This window comes from Amblyomma americanum, chromosome 10, assembly GCF_052857255.1.
Source record: "Amblyomma americanum isolate KBUSLIRL-KWMA chromosome 10, ASM5285725v1, whole genome shotgun sequence".
NCBI classification, from domain to species: domain Eukaryota; kingdom Metazoa; phylum Arthropoda; class Arachnida; order Ixodida; family Ixodidae; genus Amblyomma; species Amblyomma americanum.
The window spans coordinates 41,332,193-41,348,504 of NC_135506.1; the positions used below are offsets into that span (position 1 = coordinate 41,332,193).

The 16,312-nt window shown below is 44.9% G+C and overlaps 1 protein-coding gene across 1 annotated transcript in view; it reads right to left on the reverse strand.

Moving 5' to 3' along the window:
• The window catches only part of LOC144106558 (uncharacterized), a 232,500-nt gene that overhangs the window by 47,860 nt on the left and 168,328 nt on the right, over positions 1-16,312 (reverse strand). The window contains exons 3-4 of the mRNA XM_077639404.1: positions 15,569-15,813; positions 13,692-13,852 (exon numbers count right to left, since the gene is read on the reverse strand). Coding sequence (XP_077495530.1) covers positions 13,692-13,852; positions 15,569-15,813 — 406 coding nt within the window. The remainder of the gene's footprint in view (positions 1-13,691; positions 13,853-15,568; positions 15,814-16,312) is intronic.

Here is a 16,312-nt window from a genome sequence, read left to right on the forward strand (position 1 = left end):
AACGAGGAGTCAGTCGTCTCGCCTTCCTCCAAGCCACGCACTTATCAACTGGACAGATTGAGGTTCGCGGACCACGGTGACCGTTCTCCCTAGGGCGCCTCGAGAAAGCGCAGAGGGAACGCTGAGTAAGCGTCTCCGACGGCTTCCGCTTCCTGCCCAGAAAACGGGTAATTAACCAGCCCGGGCACAAGCACCACCCCAAAAGAGAATGCGAAGTAGAGAGGGAAAAGTCGGTGATCCAGACCGGAAAAGATGAGGACACTAAGCTCAAAAGAGAAAAAAGTCAAACAGAAAAGAAAAGACTAATTCTTGGCACGCTGCCTCCCTAATTGCGAACGGAGCGCGATGACAATGATCGCTTCCGGTTGTCAGAGAGCGGTAGCCTTTTCTTGTATTTTTTTTCTACGACACGGTGTTTAGCCCTTCCACGTGTCGTTGACCCAAGGTGTCCGATTTCTTTAGTTCCGAGAAGAGAAGCTTTGTCCCTCTCACCTCCTCCCCTTGGAACACATGCTCTCTGCTTGCTAGCGAAGCCGGTGGTATACCCTTGGCGTGCGTTGCCCGCTCTCAAGAAACGGAATTGTCGTTTCAGCGCAATTTCTGATGGAACTGCGAATAAAGAGCTCACAAAACAAAAGTGCTTATGAGACTGGCCATTGTCAGAGCAGCGACCACGAGCAATTCTTCATTCTAAGGCTAGTCAAGCTGTGGCCGAAAAACTTGTGTATAAGACTGGAATTCAAGTGTTAAATATTTAGTTAGCATACGAAGCATCATATTATTTGAGCTGCCGTTTTGGAACACAAAAAGAGTTCCCCAAGATTTTAGGATTAGGCCAAAATGCACGAAACAAGCTTACATAATCCTTGTAAGACCTTGAGCAACTACTGAAGGGAGTAAAAAGCGAGAATTTAGATGTAAATACGTATCTTACCCTTGATCATGTAAATCGCTTCGACGCCATCGCTACGCAGGTGGTCATATAAGGCTTGCATATACACTACTGTGTGGCTCCGATCATGCCAAAGAGGACGCATATCAATAGGGGTTGAGTTAATTTGTAAGCCATCTTGACGGTCTGGTCCTAAATGAAAGCACAGTAGCAAAAGAATCGGTCTTTACGCACCCCATTACAATACGAACGAAGTACTACCAGTTTAGCAAGGAAGTCGAAGCCTTGGTACTAAAGGGTGGATACAGGAGTGAGGAGATTGTAGAGAAATGAAAGGTGCAGCTATTGTGCCGCCTGTTCACGGATGCCTGTGGTGCGCCCCGAATTTTCTTCAGGCACTCCAATTTCTAGACGTCATACTTATCACTACATTACACGGACAGCTAGGAAACAAGATAAAGCTCCAGCATGCAGGTAAAAAAATGCGTTCATCTGCACGCTAACCGACTCTCAATTATATGATGTGAGTGCTGTTACCAGTCTTATACAAACTTTGAAATCAACGATAATTCCTTCACTCCCCTTCCCTCATTTTTAAGGTCGGTTTCTCAAGAACTAAGCGCCTGCTTTTGGAGCGAATGGCATTGCATTTTACGGCGGCAGCCGTTATAAGGAGCCAACCACGGGTCTTCGCGCGGTTGAATTCCCTAGGAATTCGCAGGTGCCTGGAGGACGGACGGACGGAAGAACGGATGGACGAAAGGACGGATGGACAGAGAGGCGGACGGAGTGATAGCCAGAGAGACGGAAACACACCACGGCTTTTTCACTGAAGAAAGTGGAAGCTGAAATACCATCCCGAACGACGTTCGGGCTAGGAAGGACGTGCAGCAATGATAGTGTAGGAATAATCAGTACTAAGCAGCCGCCACCTCCACGGCAGATTTGTGACCTATGACAGCTCTGATCTAATCTTCTAGTGCCTTTATCACTTTGGGCTCTCATCTGCTCATTATAGTCTACATAATCCTGGTTGCGCCGCCTTGTGTGGTCGTCTTAATGATATCGCCTAAATTGTTTTTTTTATCTCCTCGGAAATCATCCAGTTATTTTCGTTTCCTGCTAGAGAACATACAAGCCAATCTTCTCAATCTTGACAACTCTGCGGCTATTTCTTCCGGCTTCCAATACAAATACCTTCGCTTACACACATATTTTTGGCTACTCACAACCTCATCAGCAACTTCAACCTATTTTAACTCCGCCCCATGCTTTCTCACTATTCCTTTCCTGCACCGATGCCACAATCGCCTGCTGCGACTTCACCAGGCTCTAACGGGTTACCGCAGTTCAAACCTGCAACTTTTTTCTCCCAACTCTTCGCTTTTCTTCCAATCATCTTTTCCTGAACCTGCCTGTGCAACACGTCGCAATGCGTTTCCCCAATTCCCGATAGTCTGCCACTCTCATTAGGACGTTGGAGCACGTACACACCTTCCTCCAACGTGGGAGTCGTTCCATTCGTTGCGGAGTTGCCCTCTCTGCAAAATAGTGTGAGCGAAGCTGAATTAGCGGAGGCAGCTTCGCATGTGCTGTCGGCTCGGAGGCCATTATTTATCTCCCTCGCAGACTTGGCTTTTGGGCTGATAGATCTGTGAGGAGTTCGCTTAGCTCTGAGACGGCGTTGAGGTTGGATTAACTAGTAGCCACAAGTCGCGGGGCTGCCATGCTGACCCAGCTGATCCTGCCATAAGGGATATGTTCAGCTTATAATTTATCTTTGGGGCAAACGTGAGATCGCTGCAGAGAAAACATAACCTCTCGTCTCGTGGTCTAGGTCCATTTGCGATAGGATGGACTCATGAGGGCGGGTATTTGCTGCTTTATATATCTAGGTGTTCGTTCTTCAATCCGCTGTAGTATGCAAGGGCGGTACAATTGTTTTCTTTTAGGAAGGAGGAGATCGAAACATGTCGGCGAACGATATTAGTATGTAGTCAACAGTTTGATGAAATTTCGCTTCGTCAGTTATCATAAAGTAAAAAGAAACGGAGCGCACTGAATTAAGCAAGCGCGGTAATTGGGCGATTCGTGAGCCGTGACTGCGAATCGTAGACCCGTCGCTCACGCCTAAATTATACTTGTCAATGCGCCTACAAAAATTATGTGGACACTTAAGCTCCGCATTAAGGGTATGACGCGACAAAATTAATTGTTATCTGCGATTTTCCTTCTTAATTAGTTCCAGTTCCTAAATACACACCCTCAATAGCATGCATCAGTAGACATACTAGACTACATGATACCTCTCGAGACACATCAGCTTTATCTTTAACCAAGTCGAAACGAGCGTGCCTCACTGACCTAGGGATTGCGTGTCTAATTCGCAATCGAAAGAAATAGTTTAATTCCCAAATAATTATCCTGATTATCATAGCAGTGCATCCTTACAATGTCACAATGACATTTGAGTCATGCTACAACCTCATAATCACAATTTAACTGAGGTTTTAATCATTTTCGTCACGAACCTCTCGACCAATCGTGATTTTCTTGATACACCGACGCCAATAACTACGGCGGCTTCTCCGCTGAACGGGAGCTTAACGCTTCGTGTAAAATGAAGAAAGGCACCAATGCGTATGGGACAACTGATGGATGTTTTCACATGACATAGATTTAGCTGGTCATGCGCAAAAACGGTAATAACGTACGTAATGACATTTGATGTTAATTCTCTATACGGATCTCTTTAGCATTTTTTGGCCCCTCATCAACTGCAGAAACAATTCCAACCCCCGCTATCGCCTTTATATGCCGGTCTGCGCGGCGAATAAGAGTGGTGGGATGGAATGGGAGAATATATTTACTTCATACACGAGGTGTGTGAATCTCACTAGCTGAATTTTCAAAGCCACTGAGCACGGCAATCGGTGGAAATAAAAGTTGTGACAAAAAAAAGACCAAGTTTTGTGAAGACAGTTCTCAAAAGGCGCTGTTCTGAACAGGGTAATTCACCCTCGAAGGTATCCTGCGGTTGTCAAACGATAGAGATACTCGAGCGACTTCAATAAACAATAAAAATTGATTAGTCAGGTTGAATGGTACAAACCGCCATGAATATAACGACTGTAAGGTGGAGTTTCTTCGGAGAAGCTTCAGAATGGGAGCACGGTCAACAGCAGTCCGAGATCAGCAAGTCCACTCAGGACCGTGCACTAGTCGATGGCCATAAGGCTCGCGCTTACGCCCGTCTTTTTTACACGATGATGATGATTTTTGGTGCAAGAGCAGCTTTGGACAAAGAGCGCCACGGCGCAAGGTAGTTTCATCACACAAGCTGAGGTCAAAAAGAAATTTTCCAACCATTTCACTCCAGATAAGGCGAACATCAGGCCAGTGAAAACTTGTACCCACTGTAAAACCGGTGGATACCAAGCTGCTCTGTGTGTCGCACCCAGCATATTCCGCTTGCGAGGCGAGTGCTCATACTACTAGGCTACCACTGCGGTGCAACCATGCCGCCATACACTCCAGTGTGAGGGGCAAAACTTTGTTTCAATTTCAATCAGCTTCATTCACTGATACGGATCCGGTACACTCAAGATGCACAGCTCCCTGCGGCAAGTCGGTGCTTGCCACGTGTAGTGCGAAAAGGCAACACATATCCGGACAATTGTAACCAATCGCAAGTATGTCGGGACTCTTACGTGGCATGCCTGGAAGTGATTTGCCATTATCTCTGTTTAGCCTATGAGAAGACAACAGAGAAAACAAAGGCCGTATCTGCGAATACAGAGTGTAAAAGGATACACTAGATGGTGGACCTCGATTATGTCGGCAAGGTAGCCTCAAACGACCGTAGAGACACACAAGAACTGTGCGCGTCATATAGGGTTACATTTTGTCGCGGTTGCAATCATCCTTTATTTCCATTTCTCTCGATACAGGAACAGCTTGGCAATGTCGTTAGCGGCGGAAAACACGTACGGGCCGGGCAATGAGTGCGATTTGGTCGCGGTTCGAAATGAACGACACACAGGCCGAACTAACTGCCCCATTTTCCGAGACCTTCGGAAGCGTTCTGGAAACGTTGGACCCGTTCCACTCACGCTTTCCGGGTGCACTGGCTACATGACGGGAGGTCATTTATGGAGCCATTTACTCAATGGTTGCGAGATCATCTCTGGGCCGAAAGCAGAAACACACACAAAAAAAGAATCTAGGCAATCGCGATTAATTGCCCTCTGAACTATAGCTATACCTACCACTCGGTTTGTTCTGTGCCTACGGGGTCCACTGCTGAGCCGGTCGCAAGCTCGATCCCGGCTCCGGCTGGCTGCGTTTTAGACGTAGAGATGTACTCGACCAGCACTTACATTCTGGCTCTGTCATATCCTCTTTTCGCTGAAGTTCACGTTTCCCTTCGTCTCAAGACACCCAGAGGGCAACTCCATCCAACTGCTGTTCTTAATTAGAAATCGATTCGACGGTTTTTCTGGAGCTATCTTGAAGGTTATTCCTCGGAAAAATTTGCATTTGCTGCTGAGAAAGTTGAATTTTAGGAAGGAGCTTTTTTTCTTGTTGCAATATCTACATTACGCTAGCATTTCGAACCTTAAGCGTGGCGGCGCCATGGCTGGTCACGTGGTTGGTCAAGTGGTGCGGAGCAGCTGCCGGCGGCGCTGCGCGCCAGTGAAAACCGAATGGCGGAGGAGAGTAGAGAAGGGGAGAGGGGGGAGAGAGTGAATTCACGTCCAGGGACGAAGATGAAGGAACGCCCAGCGAAACGAAGCGGCGAAAGACTGACCTTGCAATTCAACTGAGCAAGTTCCACTCGGCCAGCCGTAGCTATCGGGTCACTCAAGGTTTAACCAGAGCAAAACCACAGCCATTTTTCTTTCTGGAAGCTTGAATTCAAACTTGCTACGTCACAACCGAAGCATACCCACAATTTGGACGTAAATAGCGTTGTAGCGGACAAGAACCAGTCCTGGCGTCACCGCAACTAGTTTGCTCAAATTACTGGTAGCGGTGACGCCTTTATGTATTCCTCATTCTTTTCCAGACACAAAAGCTCCGTTACCAGTGAAAGTAGATCATTTTTAATTAGAACGGTATAATCTATCGATGTAGGCAAACTATGCTATGCCCTCAGTGTTCCATTCATTCTCATAAGTGCCTCAGTGAAGACTCTCCCTAAGAGGACCAAGAAATACTGTCACAATGAGCTCTGCGTTGCACACACTGAAGTTCACGCTCAACGCCACTATGCAGTGGTTGAGAATTCACTAAAACCTAGGACTCTGAATACGTACGGTTGGTCGTGATGCGACCAGGCCAGATAGGATGCCTGTTTAGTTGCGCTGATCTCTGACGGAGGGCGCCACCGGTTATCCCCATGACTCGAGTTCCTTTCATAGTGGGATCATGAAAAGTGGCTTCGGACTACGAGGCTTCGCCCGATGGTCGACTAACAGCTTGAGCTGTAAAACCTCAAGCAACTCCAGTTCCGCAGCTGTCCATGTACAGGTTTCGTCATGGAACAGCGACGATGGTGAGTTTATATTTTGTATTCCTAATCTGAAACCATCCTCCGGAGACTCATAAAGGACAAATGAAGTCATTTCAAGGGGCGGCATCGGCACACGGTGGATACAAGGCGCAGTGCTGCGAGGTCCTGCTGTGTATACAAAGAGAGCTTACCATGTTGCGGGCGCGACAAAAAACTGCATACGAGCAAAGCTGAGAAAACTGTGGCATAGAGACCATTCATTCATTCGCGCAGAAGAAACAGAAACTGAGATAGAAGTTCATGCAGTGCCTTTTCACTTTTTGCAAAGTATGCTACCTTTCAGGCCCGCCTTGTGCCACGAGTATATCGCAAATGCACCTTAGAAATACCGTAACTGTGCTTACTTTTAGTGGCCGCTTTAAATATTGAAGGATTTGAGGACCTTATATTTGCAATTTTCTCAGAAACACAACCGCCTGGGTCCACTGCAGGGCAGAGGCCTCTGCAATATCTCTCCATTTAACTCTGTCCTGTGCCAGCTGCGGCCATCCTATCCTCGCAAACTTCCTAATCTCATTTGCCAACCAAACTTTGTGCAGCCGCCTGCTTGACTTCTCGTGGAATTCTCTCCATTACTCTTAAGGACCATCGCCTATCTTGCCTCCGCATTACATGCCGTGCCCACGTCCATTTCTTCCTCTTGGTTTCGACTAGTCTTCCCTGGCCTACTCTACCCTCTTCCTGTCTCAACTTTCTTTCCGTAGCTCGCTGCGTGGCCCCTAATTTTCATTTAGTGTCCTCTTAACCTTAACCAAAGTAAAGGTTCGGGCTAGTTGTAAGGCAATGCTCAGAAGAGAGGCTTAGCTCGACAAAAACACGCACTTAGAGCTCGTGCTGTGTTCTTCCCTTGTTCTTGTTTTTGTCGCGCCAAGTCTCCCTTCAGACAGTTTCGACTTAATTCAGTTTTCTCGCTTCCGATGGACCAGTGTACGTAGACAGCCTGACGACATATAAAAGTAAGGGCCGCACACACTAAGGAAATCAATAATTGGAGGCAAATTCTATTTTATTCCGCATTTTACATAAATCCGCTAGCATAAATGGTCCTTCTAGCCTCATCCTTGCAAGCCGCACTTTCATTCCCTCTAAACCACCCCTTTCGTTACGAGTCGTGAAAATGGCATTCGGAAACTGCCTATTGGATTAACAAGGAATTAGTGGTATGAAAACTGACTGCACATTGCGGATTGCTGTGTTATGTGTCGGTATTAAGAGTAAACATTTGCGCAGCTGGGCAGCAATGAGAAGCGTCCAATTGCTTGAAAGTACAGCTCGAAGTGGCGTAGTTGCCGTTAGGTAGCCTTCAAAAAGAGACCAAGTTAAGTTCGTCCTTCACAGCGGATTTTCGCAGCTGGTACTGCCCGAAGAAAACCTGACTTTCAACCTTTTTCGCAGATTTTATCTTTTCTAGTTGCTTATTACGTTGCCCCTCCTCACACTCTCCCCCATTAGTTAGTGGAAGGAAGGGCACCCTCTCCGGAAGACAGGGAGGAAAATTCAATAATTTCCGCACACGCGTGCTCAAGCTGCCCTGCAAACGACGGCTCTGTTGCTAGGGCTTAAATGGAACCTGAAGTGTTGTGCAAACACGAACGAGGCGCCATTTCTTGCGCTTTGCACTGTCTCGCCAGCAGCTCTGAGCCGGAAAATATTGCTGAGTGCCGGCAGGTGGCAGTAAACAAGGCCTCGTTGCTTAATTTACGCCGGAATATAGCACGCCTCCCTGGTGAAATGGGGCGAAGATTGCGTGACGGCTAGATGAAAGGAAAAGCCAATGAATTAATTTTAAGATTTTTTGCTCATGTATTTACGTCCATTGGTTTAGTTTCACTATTATATCGACAAGAAAACAGCAACTGAAGAGTTAAAGCGTAATAAATTTTCGGTTATTTTGTAACTTTTACCGCGGAATTCCTGGCACTCATAAACTTGTCAAGCGAAGATTACATCCTATTAATCCATCCTGTCAGTTCCCTAATGAAACAGAACTGATAATAAATAATCTTCTGCAGCGCAATTCATAAAAATTAAACTTTGCATCAACGTATTAGACCGTATAATATTATATGAAAGGTCGACTCAAAAAACAATGAAACGTACCAATAAAAGAAAGCTGGCTTTTGTACAGGCCCTCATTTCACCAGAAAATTATTAAAACAGAATAAGGATTGCGGCTTCGACACTGGTTATTTATTCGTTTCCTGAAGTTCCTAAAGGATTTGGGGTTTAGTTCCCGACTATAAACTTTAAGCTTTAAGCGTGCGCCCTGTGTACCCTTATCATAGCAGTGGATGCACACGTGAAAAACTCATTCCGCTGCCGCTCTTCCCTTTCTCTCCCTATGTTCCCCTCCACACTTGTAGGGTAGGCTACCCGGCAATGTTTGGTTAACCTCCCTGCCTCTCTCTTTCTCTTGATTCGTTTCCCTTGGTACCAACTCCGTTACTCTTCCAGACCACAGCTCGCCAGCTCAACACGTCACACTCCTTACACTAGTTGATTTGCTCCAATTATTATAGTTATGTATCAGTAGTTGGCTCTTTTCTTTCTTATCAAATACACGACGATTTACATGCAACTTAATACGCCGCACCTAGCATTCTTCTCTTCCATCGGTCGATGAGCTCCCCTAGCGGTCATTTCAGGAATCTTAGGGAATCTGTGAGTCCGGGCCATATAGATAGAGATTTCCAATGTGAAGCGGGCATGTACAGGTGGGGCTAAGATAATACGAAGCATGCTTCGGCATTCTAACCTTTCTCACGTGCTCGGTATAGAATATATAGAGGCATCTTGGGCTCACGCGCCAACCAAACAGCGCCATTCGATAACATTGAACGTAGTGCGTCTTAACTTCCGCTACGTAAGGCATAAAAGGAATCTGGGTGAAAAAGCGTGCTCCACCACTAACTCACTCAGACGGGGGCATATCAGTAAAATTTACTATTTTTATTATCCTGAATATTTATGTAGAGAACAGTAAGGAATTAAGCAAGAATATATGCACACCAGAGGCAGCATATTCTAGAAATGACCACTAAAATACGTGCAAAAACAGCTGTGGCTTAAATAGTCCCTGCAAAAAGAGCGCACGGCTCTTCCGGCGTCTGGGGAATCGTATAGTTGCGCCGACTCTGCCAGCGCCTTAAAATCAGATCGTCTTTCGAAAGCTGCATAATATATCGTAAGTATTTTACTACCCTGGCAGCGATGGTTTTTCGGAAATTCAATCCTGCAGTACAATTATTATTGGTGCAGTGTACAGTGCAGTTTCAGGCGAAATAACATAGCAGGAAAGAAGGCTGAGGAATCGACACGCAACTGTCACGTCCGCAATTAGGGCTCAAAGTAAGTGACACCGCTGTAAATGGACACACGCACTTAGTAGACTCTTCCAGAAAATGAAGCCAGCTGTGACGTGCGTGTATGCTGTTATTATGGGCCACTTTTGATTTTTTTTAAACCTTTGCGTTTTTCTTTTCGCCTCGTATAATCTTTAGGTGAGCGTAGTCTAACAATAAGTATTCGTTGTGCGACCTTGTTTTATTTTTCTTACTCTTTTAAGACACAATAAAAATCTTATTCTAATCAACTTATTTAGCCGAGCCGTCGCCTTCACGCATTGTTTTTAGACACGCTGCTTCTACTAAAGCTGCTTAACCTCGGTTGCGTCTTCTGCGAATTTCCTACGACTAAGTTTCGACGCAAAGTTTCAGTTTGTGGGTGGCCTCAAAACGCTAAACTTACATATTCAATCGACTTCACTCGTATCCTGTGCGCTTCCGACAGAAGGTTGGAAGAACTATGACCGCGTGGCTTATCGACGCTCGACAGACTCCGGTATTTCGCCGCCCTTCCCTTTCAAAGACTCTGACACGCGTTTCATCTAGAAGACTTCTCGATTCATACTGCGCAGAGTTATTCTCAAAATCCTCGCCCGGTCAGGGGGTGTTTGAGTGGGCGCAAATTGTGGACGAGTTTCATACTTCCGACGGGCTGCCCTCTTTCTTTCCTCCTTTGCAAGAATTGCCGCTGAGGTGTCCAGCGAGTAATGTAACAGTTACTGCGCCAGTTCCTTTCCTCAAATAACCACTAATTTTTCAATGGATAGTTGAATATGAAAAAGTCTTTTGGGTAATTAACGTCCACTGCTAAAAAACGGAATGTTAAAGCGAGACACAAGGTAGAGGATGCAATACAAGCAGGCTGTAGCAACACACTACCTGTGTGTTCCATTCGAAACGCGATTTGAAATAAAACACAGCTGCTACTGAATGCACGCCCTGTGTGTTTCTTCACGTCTAGTGGGCTGTTTTCGCTCTTATACCAGAAGGGTGCATGTAAAGGACCGGACAGCGGAAAGAACCCCAGAATGTACCTGAGTAGCAACTGAACTGTACTCCACAAGAAATCTCCAGGAACACTATTCAGCCGCAATCGAACATTGACACTTCAGGTGTTTTCTCTTCTATTCCCCTGTATTGCAAAAAAAAGGCATATGCCAAAAGGCTGCTATTCCTGCGCTACAAACACTATCCCCATTTAGTAGTACACGCAAAAGTGGATTGGGACCGTTAGATATGCCTGTTAATGCCGCACCTCGCTTGTATCGCAGGTAGCGGTAGATAAGTGCGTATTTGTAAATTTTATATTCGCGACGGAAGACCGCTGATACTTCCTTAAATCTTAAAGGTAACTGAGTTCATTGCACCCTGATTAGTCAATACCAGCTGAAGCCTTCCCAGTGCCGAAATATCATAGGTAAAACGGAGATTAAGGATAAGTAGAACTGCCGTTCTATTCATAGCTTGCCAGTGAGTTACCTGCTAGCGTAGAACATGCCGTGGTCAGCTGCAAGCTCGCAGGCATGGTGCAATGCGTTGCGTGTTGCTTTAATGTTTGCCCGTATAGTCTATTGCGTAAGGTCTTGGGAAATACGACGTGATGGCCCCGCCTGTGCGTGCAACGTGTTTTATTTCTTTGGTGCGTCCCGACGTTTTCGCCGTTAGCAGTGCTTTATAAGCGGGGCTCGTGAAAAGTTAGGAAATTCAGGAGGGAATGTTCAGTCTCAGTGCAGAGGTAGAAACATCTTTTTGTATTATGGATGCTCGCTATCCGCGTGCATAATTCACGAGGATAGCCAACATACACGAAGAATAAAGCACGTATTATTGCATTTGCTATCCCGCTTTGTGGGCATTTCAATGTATTTTGACATTCAGTGGTGTACTTTGAGATGCTAAGCCAGGTCCTCCGTGTTTGTTTAGAGCCTTTGGCAGAACTCTTACACCACACGGCTTCTTTTTAAGCCATGCGGTGCAGCACCTAATGCATTCCCTGAATATGGTTCAGAAGGAAATCATGCTGCGTGAAGACATCTGCGCAACAGTATAAGCATGTACGTGTGCAGTCGTATGCGCAGGTACGTGTGTGTATATACGCAGGCAGCGACATAACAGGATGCGAAATAAATCATGGAATAATGCAGAGGCTCACTTCAAGAACGTGCATGCGTCGTATCCACCTAGGGTGGATGTAGAAGCGATTTATTAGTGGTTTATATAACTTAGCGAGTTGCAGACTCTCCTCAAGGATAACCCCGAAAGAGTGAATACATACCTCACATATATACATACAGTAGAATACGTACAGTGAAATACTTGCCTTGAGTTCTTTTTCATTCGTGTTGTATAAATCCATCCTTCAGTGCAAGACAAAACGTTGACATGGAGATCCTCGGTTTTGGTACGAACTCGTGCAATAAAAAGTGATCGTTAGAATCTTGTTACACATTGCAGACTAGTGCGGCTATTAAGTGCCGAGCGCGTACTACAGTACCCCAGTTTGTGGAAACACCGATGTTAATTGTAAAATAAATGGGCAATATTATGTAAAGTAGATGCCGAGTGGTGTCAATACAACGTCGGTGTCAGTTTATTCTTAATCGGGATAGAGGTTTGCCTACAGGTTTTAATGACTGTCAAATATATATATATATATATATATATATATATATATATATATATATATATATATATATATATATGTTACGAACGTAGGTTGCGTTGGCTCCGCAGAATAAAGATTTAAGAGAAGTGGGCACTTCTACAAAGACACTTTTATTTATCAACGTTTCGACCGCGGTGCGGTCTTCTTCAGGACTCCTGAAGAAGACCGCACCGCGGTCGAAACGTTGATAAATAAAAGTGTCTTTGTAGAAGTGCCCACTTCTCTTAAATCTATATATATATATATATATATATATATATATATATATATATATATATATATATATATATATATATATATATATATATATATATATATATATATATATATATATATATATATATATATAAGTACAGTATTACGACAAACGCGACTGTTCGTTTTAAAGGTTTATTGTGCCAACAGTTTCGGGAATGGTATTCCCTTCGTCAGGGCAAGCCCTGCCCTGACGAAGGGAATACCATTCCCGAAACTGTTGGCACAATAAACCTTTAAAACGAACAGTCGCGTTTGTCGTAATACTGTACTTACACTTGTAAACTGGCGCATTGGAACCCCTACAGAATACTATATATATATATATATATATATATATATATATATATATATATATATATATATATATATATATATATATATATATATATATATATATATATATATATTATTTATTTATGGCGTATTGCAGCCTCGACGAGCCTATTCCATCAGTCCAGTGCAATAAAAAAACAGGAAGTACACATGCAGCAACATTTAGGATCTCGCTTGCAAGAATTCTACAAATGGCAATAAAAAGATGCTGCCTGCTAAGTAATTCCAAATTTCATAGGTATGACGAAAAAATTTGTACCAAAAGAAGTCACTGGAGCGAAAAAAAATGGCGGAATGTTTTGGACATCCTGTTTTCATGTAGATGAAGGTTTGCGAAACGTGAGATAATAATCTAGTGAAAAGAAGCAAGGTGAATCGATTAAATTGTACTCGAATCCTAGGTATCACAAGACGATGATGTGCGAAAAGAACAGTAAGACCTAGATAGGGAACTAAAGTAGACAGCGAAAAAGTTATGTCGAATCTCATACAAGAAAAAAAAAAACGCGGAGCCCTCTTCTTTACAGATTCTAGTTGGTCGATTTCGCAGTGCTTATATTGTTTCTAAACATCTCTATTTCACGGCGCCGAAACTTTACGGCGCATAGAAAGAAGAACACTCACCCGAGATGGTCTTGACGAGGATTTCGACTCTCGCTCTGGCCTGCATCTTGGGCGAACCGCCGTCTTCGGCGATGACGGTGAAGGCAATCATGGAGTCAGCGACGTCCGCCAGACTGCGGTTCAGCATCACCTCTCCAGTGATACCGTCCAGGGCGAGATACCTGGAATACGAACGAAGAGCGAGGTTAAAAGGCTGACATCTAAAGTAATCAAGTTAAGACTTGCAGCTGGAGAACTCTATTCGAAAGGACCCCAGCGGCGTTCAAGAAAGAATATACAAGTAGACCGAAGCCCTCGCCGTCAAAGACGCGCTTTGGAAGATTGGTAACGCCTTCGTAGCCAGAAATATTTGGGTTTGATACAACACTCATCAGTTGCGTCGTGTTTAGGTAAAACGTTATATTATCTAAACATTTGTTGTTACACGAAGCCCTTGTCTGATTTCGTATAAACGCTAAAGGTGCTACAATAAATGCTACGTCCGTGCTGGTTTAGAAACAGCAACCGCCACTGCCTGCCGCTCTCACCTATGCGTGAACTCAGTGACAGTTTAGTACTGACTTCTGACACGAACAAAAAGGACCTTGTAAACCGTTTACAGTAAGCCTTTATATCAAAACTACGATGCTTGAATACTTGCGCGCAATTTTCAGAAAGCACGACCGATATGTAGTGACATCAAGTGAAATCTGCGTCGAAATTTCATGATTAAATGAAGAAGGAATTTATCGACCAGGCACGGCGACCAACAAAGGCAGCAGTCAGTTTGCGGCAGGACAGAACAGCCAGCGGGAGGCAACAGCTTAAGCTTGAGACTCGCGCCCTGGCGAACCGCAATGGCGATCAATTGCGGCCTCGCTGAGTGGTAATATTATTCCTAAAAGGTTACCTATTGCTTTCGAGTCGAGCTGGAATAGATATGAATTACAGCAGCATGCGTGCACAAGAAAACCGTGATTTATGCTAATGCATTACACTATGCGCATTAATCAAGGGTTTCCCTGAACACTGCTTCTATACCTGTACACGTACATGTATATCGTTCCGTACAAATGCTTCGGATACGCGAGACGTCAGGCTGGTCCAGCTTACTATGGCTAATGCATATTAACGTTGGGTACGGGTAAAGATGGCGGCTCTTAGTCTGCGTGCAAACAAAAGAAGAATCGAAAACACGTTCTTCGATTATAGCCATAACGTTACCTGTGCAAATAATTCCCGTGTGCCAGTTCCCTCAACAGCAGGACGATCAGAGAATAAAAAATGAAAGCAAGACATTTATTCTGACATGTCCCTCCTGGCAGAGGGCAGTGGATGGAAAGAGATGCAACTGATGGCCTGGTGCATAACGTCCTAACGGCAAGGCATCGTTAATTGCTAGCACACGTGCCACAATAGCTTCGATTTCTATATGTCCCACCTATACGTTCCTAACATAAGAGTCCAGAAAGTAGGGCGGCGATGCGGCAGGCGCTGTGTAATTGAAGTTTGAAGCTGCTTTAATAATGAGTGGATATATTCAGAGCTTTCTAGTCCTCTGTCGCCATAAACGACCTAGATGGATAGTGTTTTTGATTAATGCGGAAATATTGAGCTGGACAAAAGGTAAACAACTTCTTTCGCTGATTGTAACGAACGAATGAATTGGCGCAATAATATTCAGTAATGACCTATTCTGCGATCTGTAGTCCTGCTAGTATTATTTTCTGTGTACATTAGCCCTTCCCCGCCCTGCCCAAACAAAGGCACCACACGAGCGCTCGTGTTGTGCCTTTCTCCCACCTTGGTCCTCGTTGTTGGCGCTAACTACATCATGAGGTCATGGAGCCCTGTTACAATGGATGACGGCGAAAAAGAAGGAGGTTGGCATAATTTACCTGAGCGCCCTGGTGGATTCTGGGCTGGCCTCGAGGCGGTAATAGACTTCGGCGTTGTAGGGCACCGGGTCCGGGTCGTGGGCACGCACCTGCAGCACCCGGTAGCCGGGTCGCGTGCGGGTCTGGTGCACCTCGGTGCGGTACACCGAGTGTTCGAATCGGGGCGGGTACTCGTTGGGCACAGTCACTTCGATCTGCATCGTCTTAACCTCGGTCACACCCTGGCTCACGGCTGCAACGATCACCTGCACACCAAGGAGGGGAGAGAACACAGGGGGAAGGGTCAACATACATGGTTCCGTATCTTTTGCCAGTTTATTTATTTATTCTAATAATTGTGAAGGTACAAGTAGTTCCTTTGCTTCAGCATTTCTTGATTAGCAGGTGTAATAGCTTAGAGTCACGCACAAATACTATTTTGAGCATGCACAAGGAAAAAAGGGGGGGGGGGGGGAGAAATACGAGCGTAATGAAAGATTAAACGGCAAACACAAACCGCAAACAATAACTGGGGTACACTGATTGCTTACACCTTTAGGTACAAATTATCCAGTCAGATGTAAATTTTGCAAGGGACACGCCTAGATTGCGGAGAAAAAAATTCTACTCTGGCTGATTATATATTTATTTTTGGTAATGTCATCATATGTCCACATCCTGACTATAAACGGTTTTCAGGTGCTCAAGCGTGCTCGTTTTGACGAAGCCATAATTTTTGGAGAAGATACACGCTCCCCTTCCGAG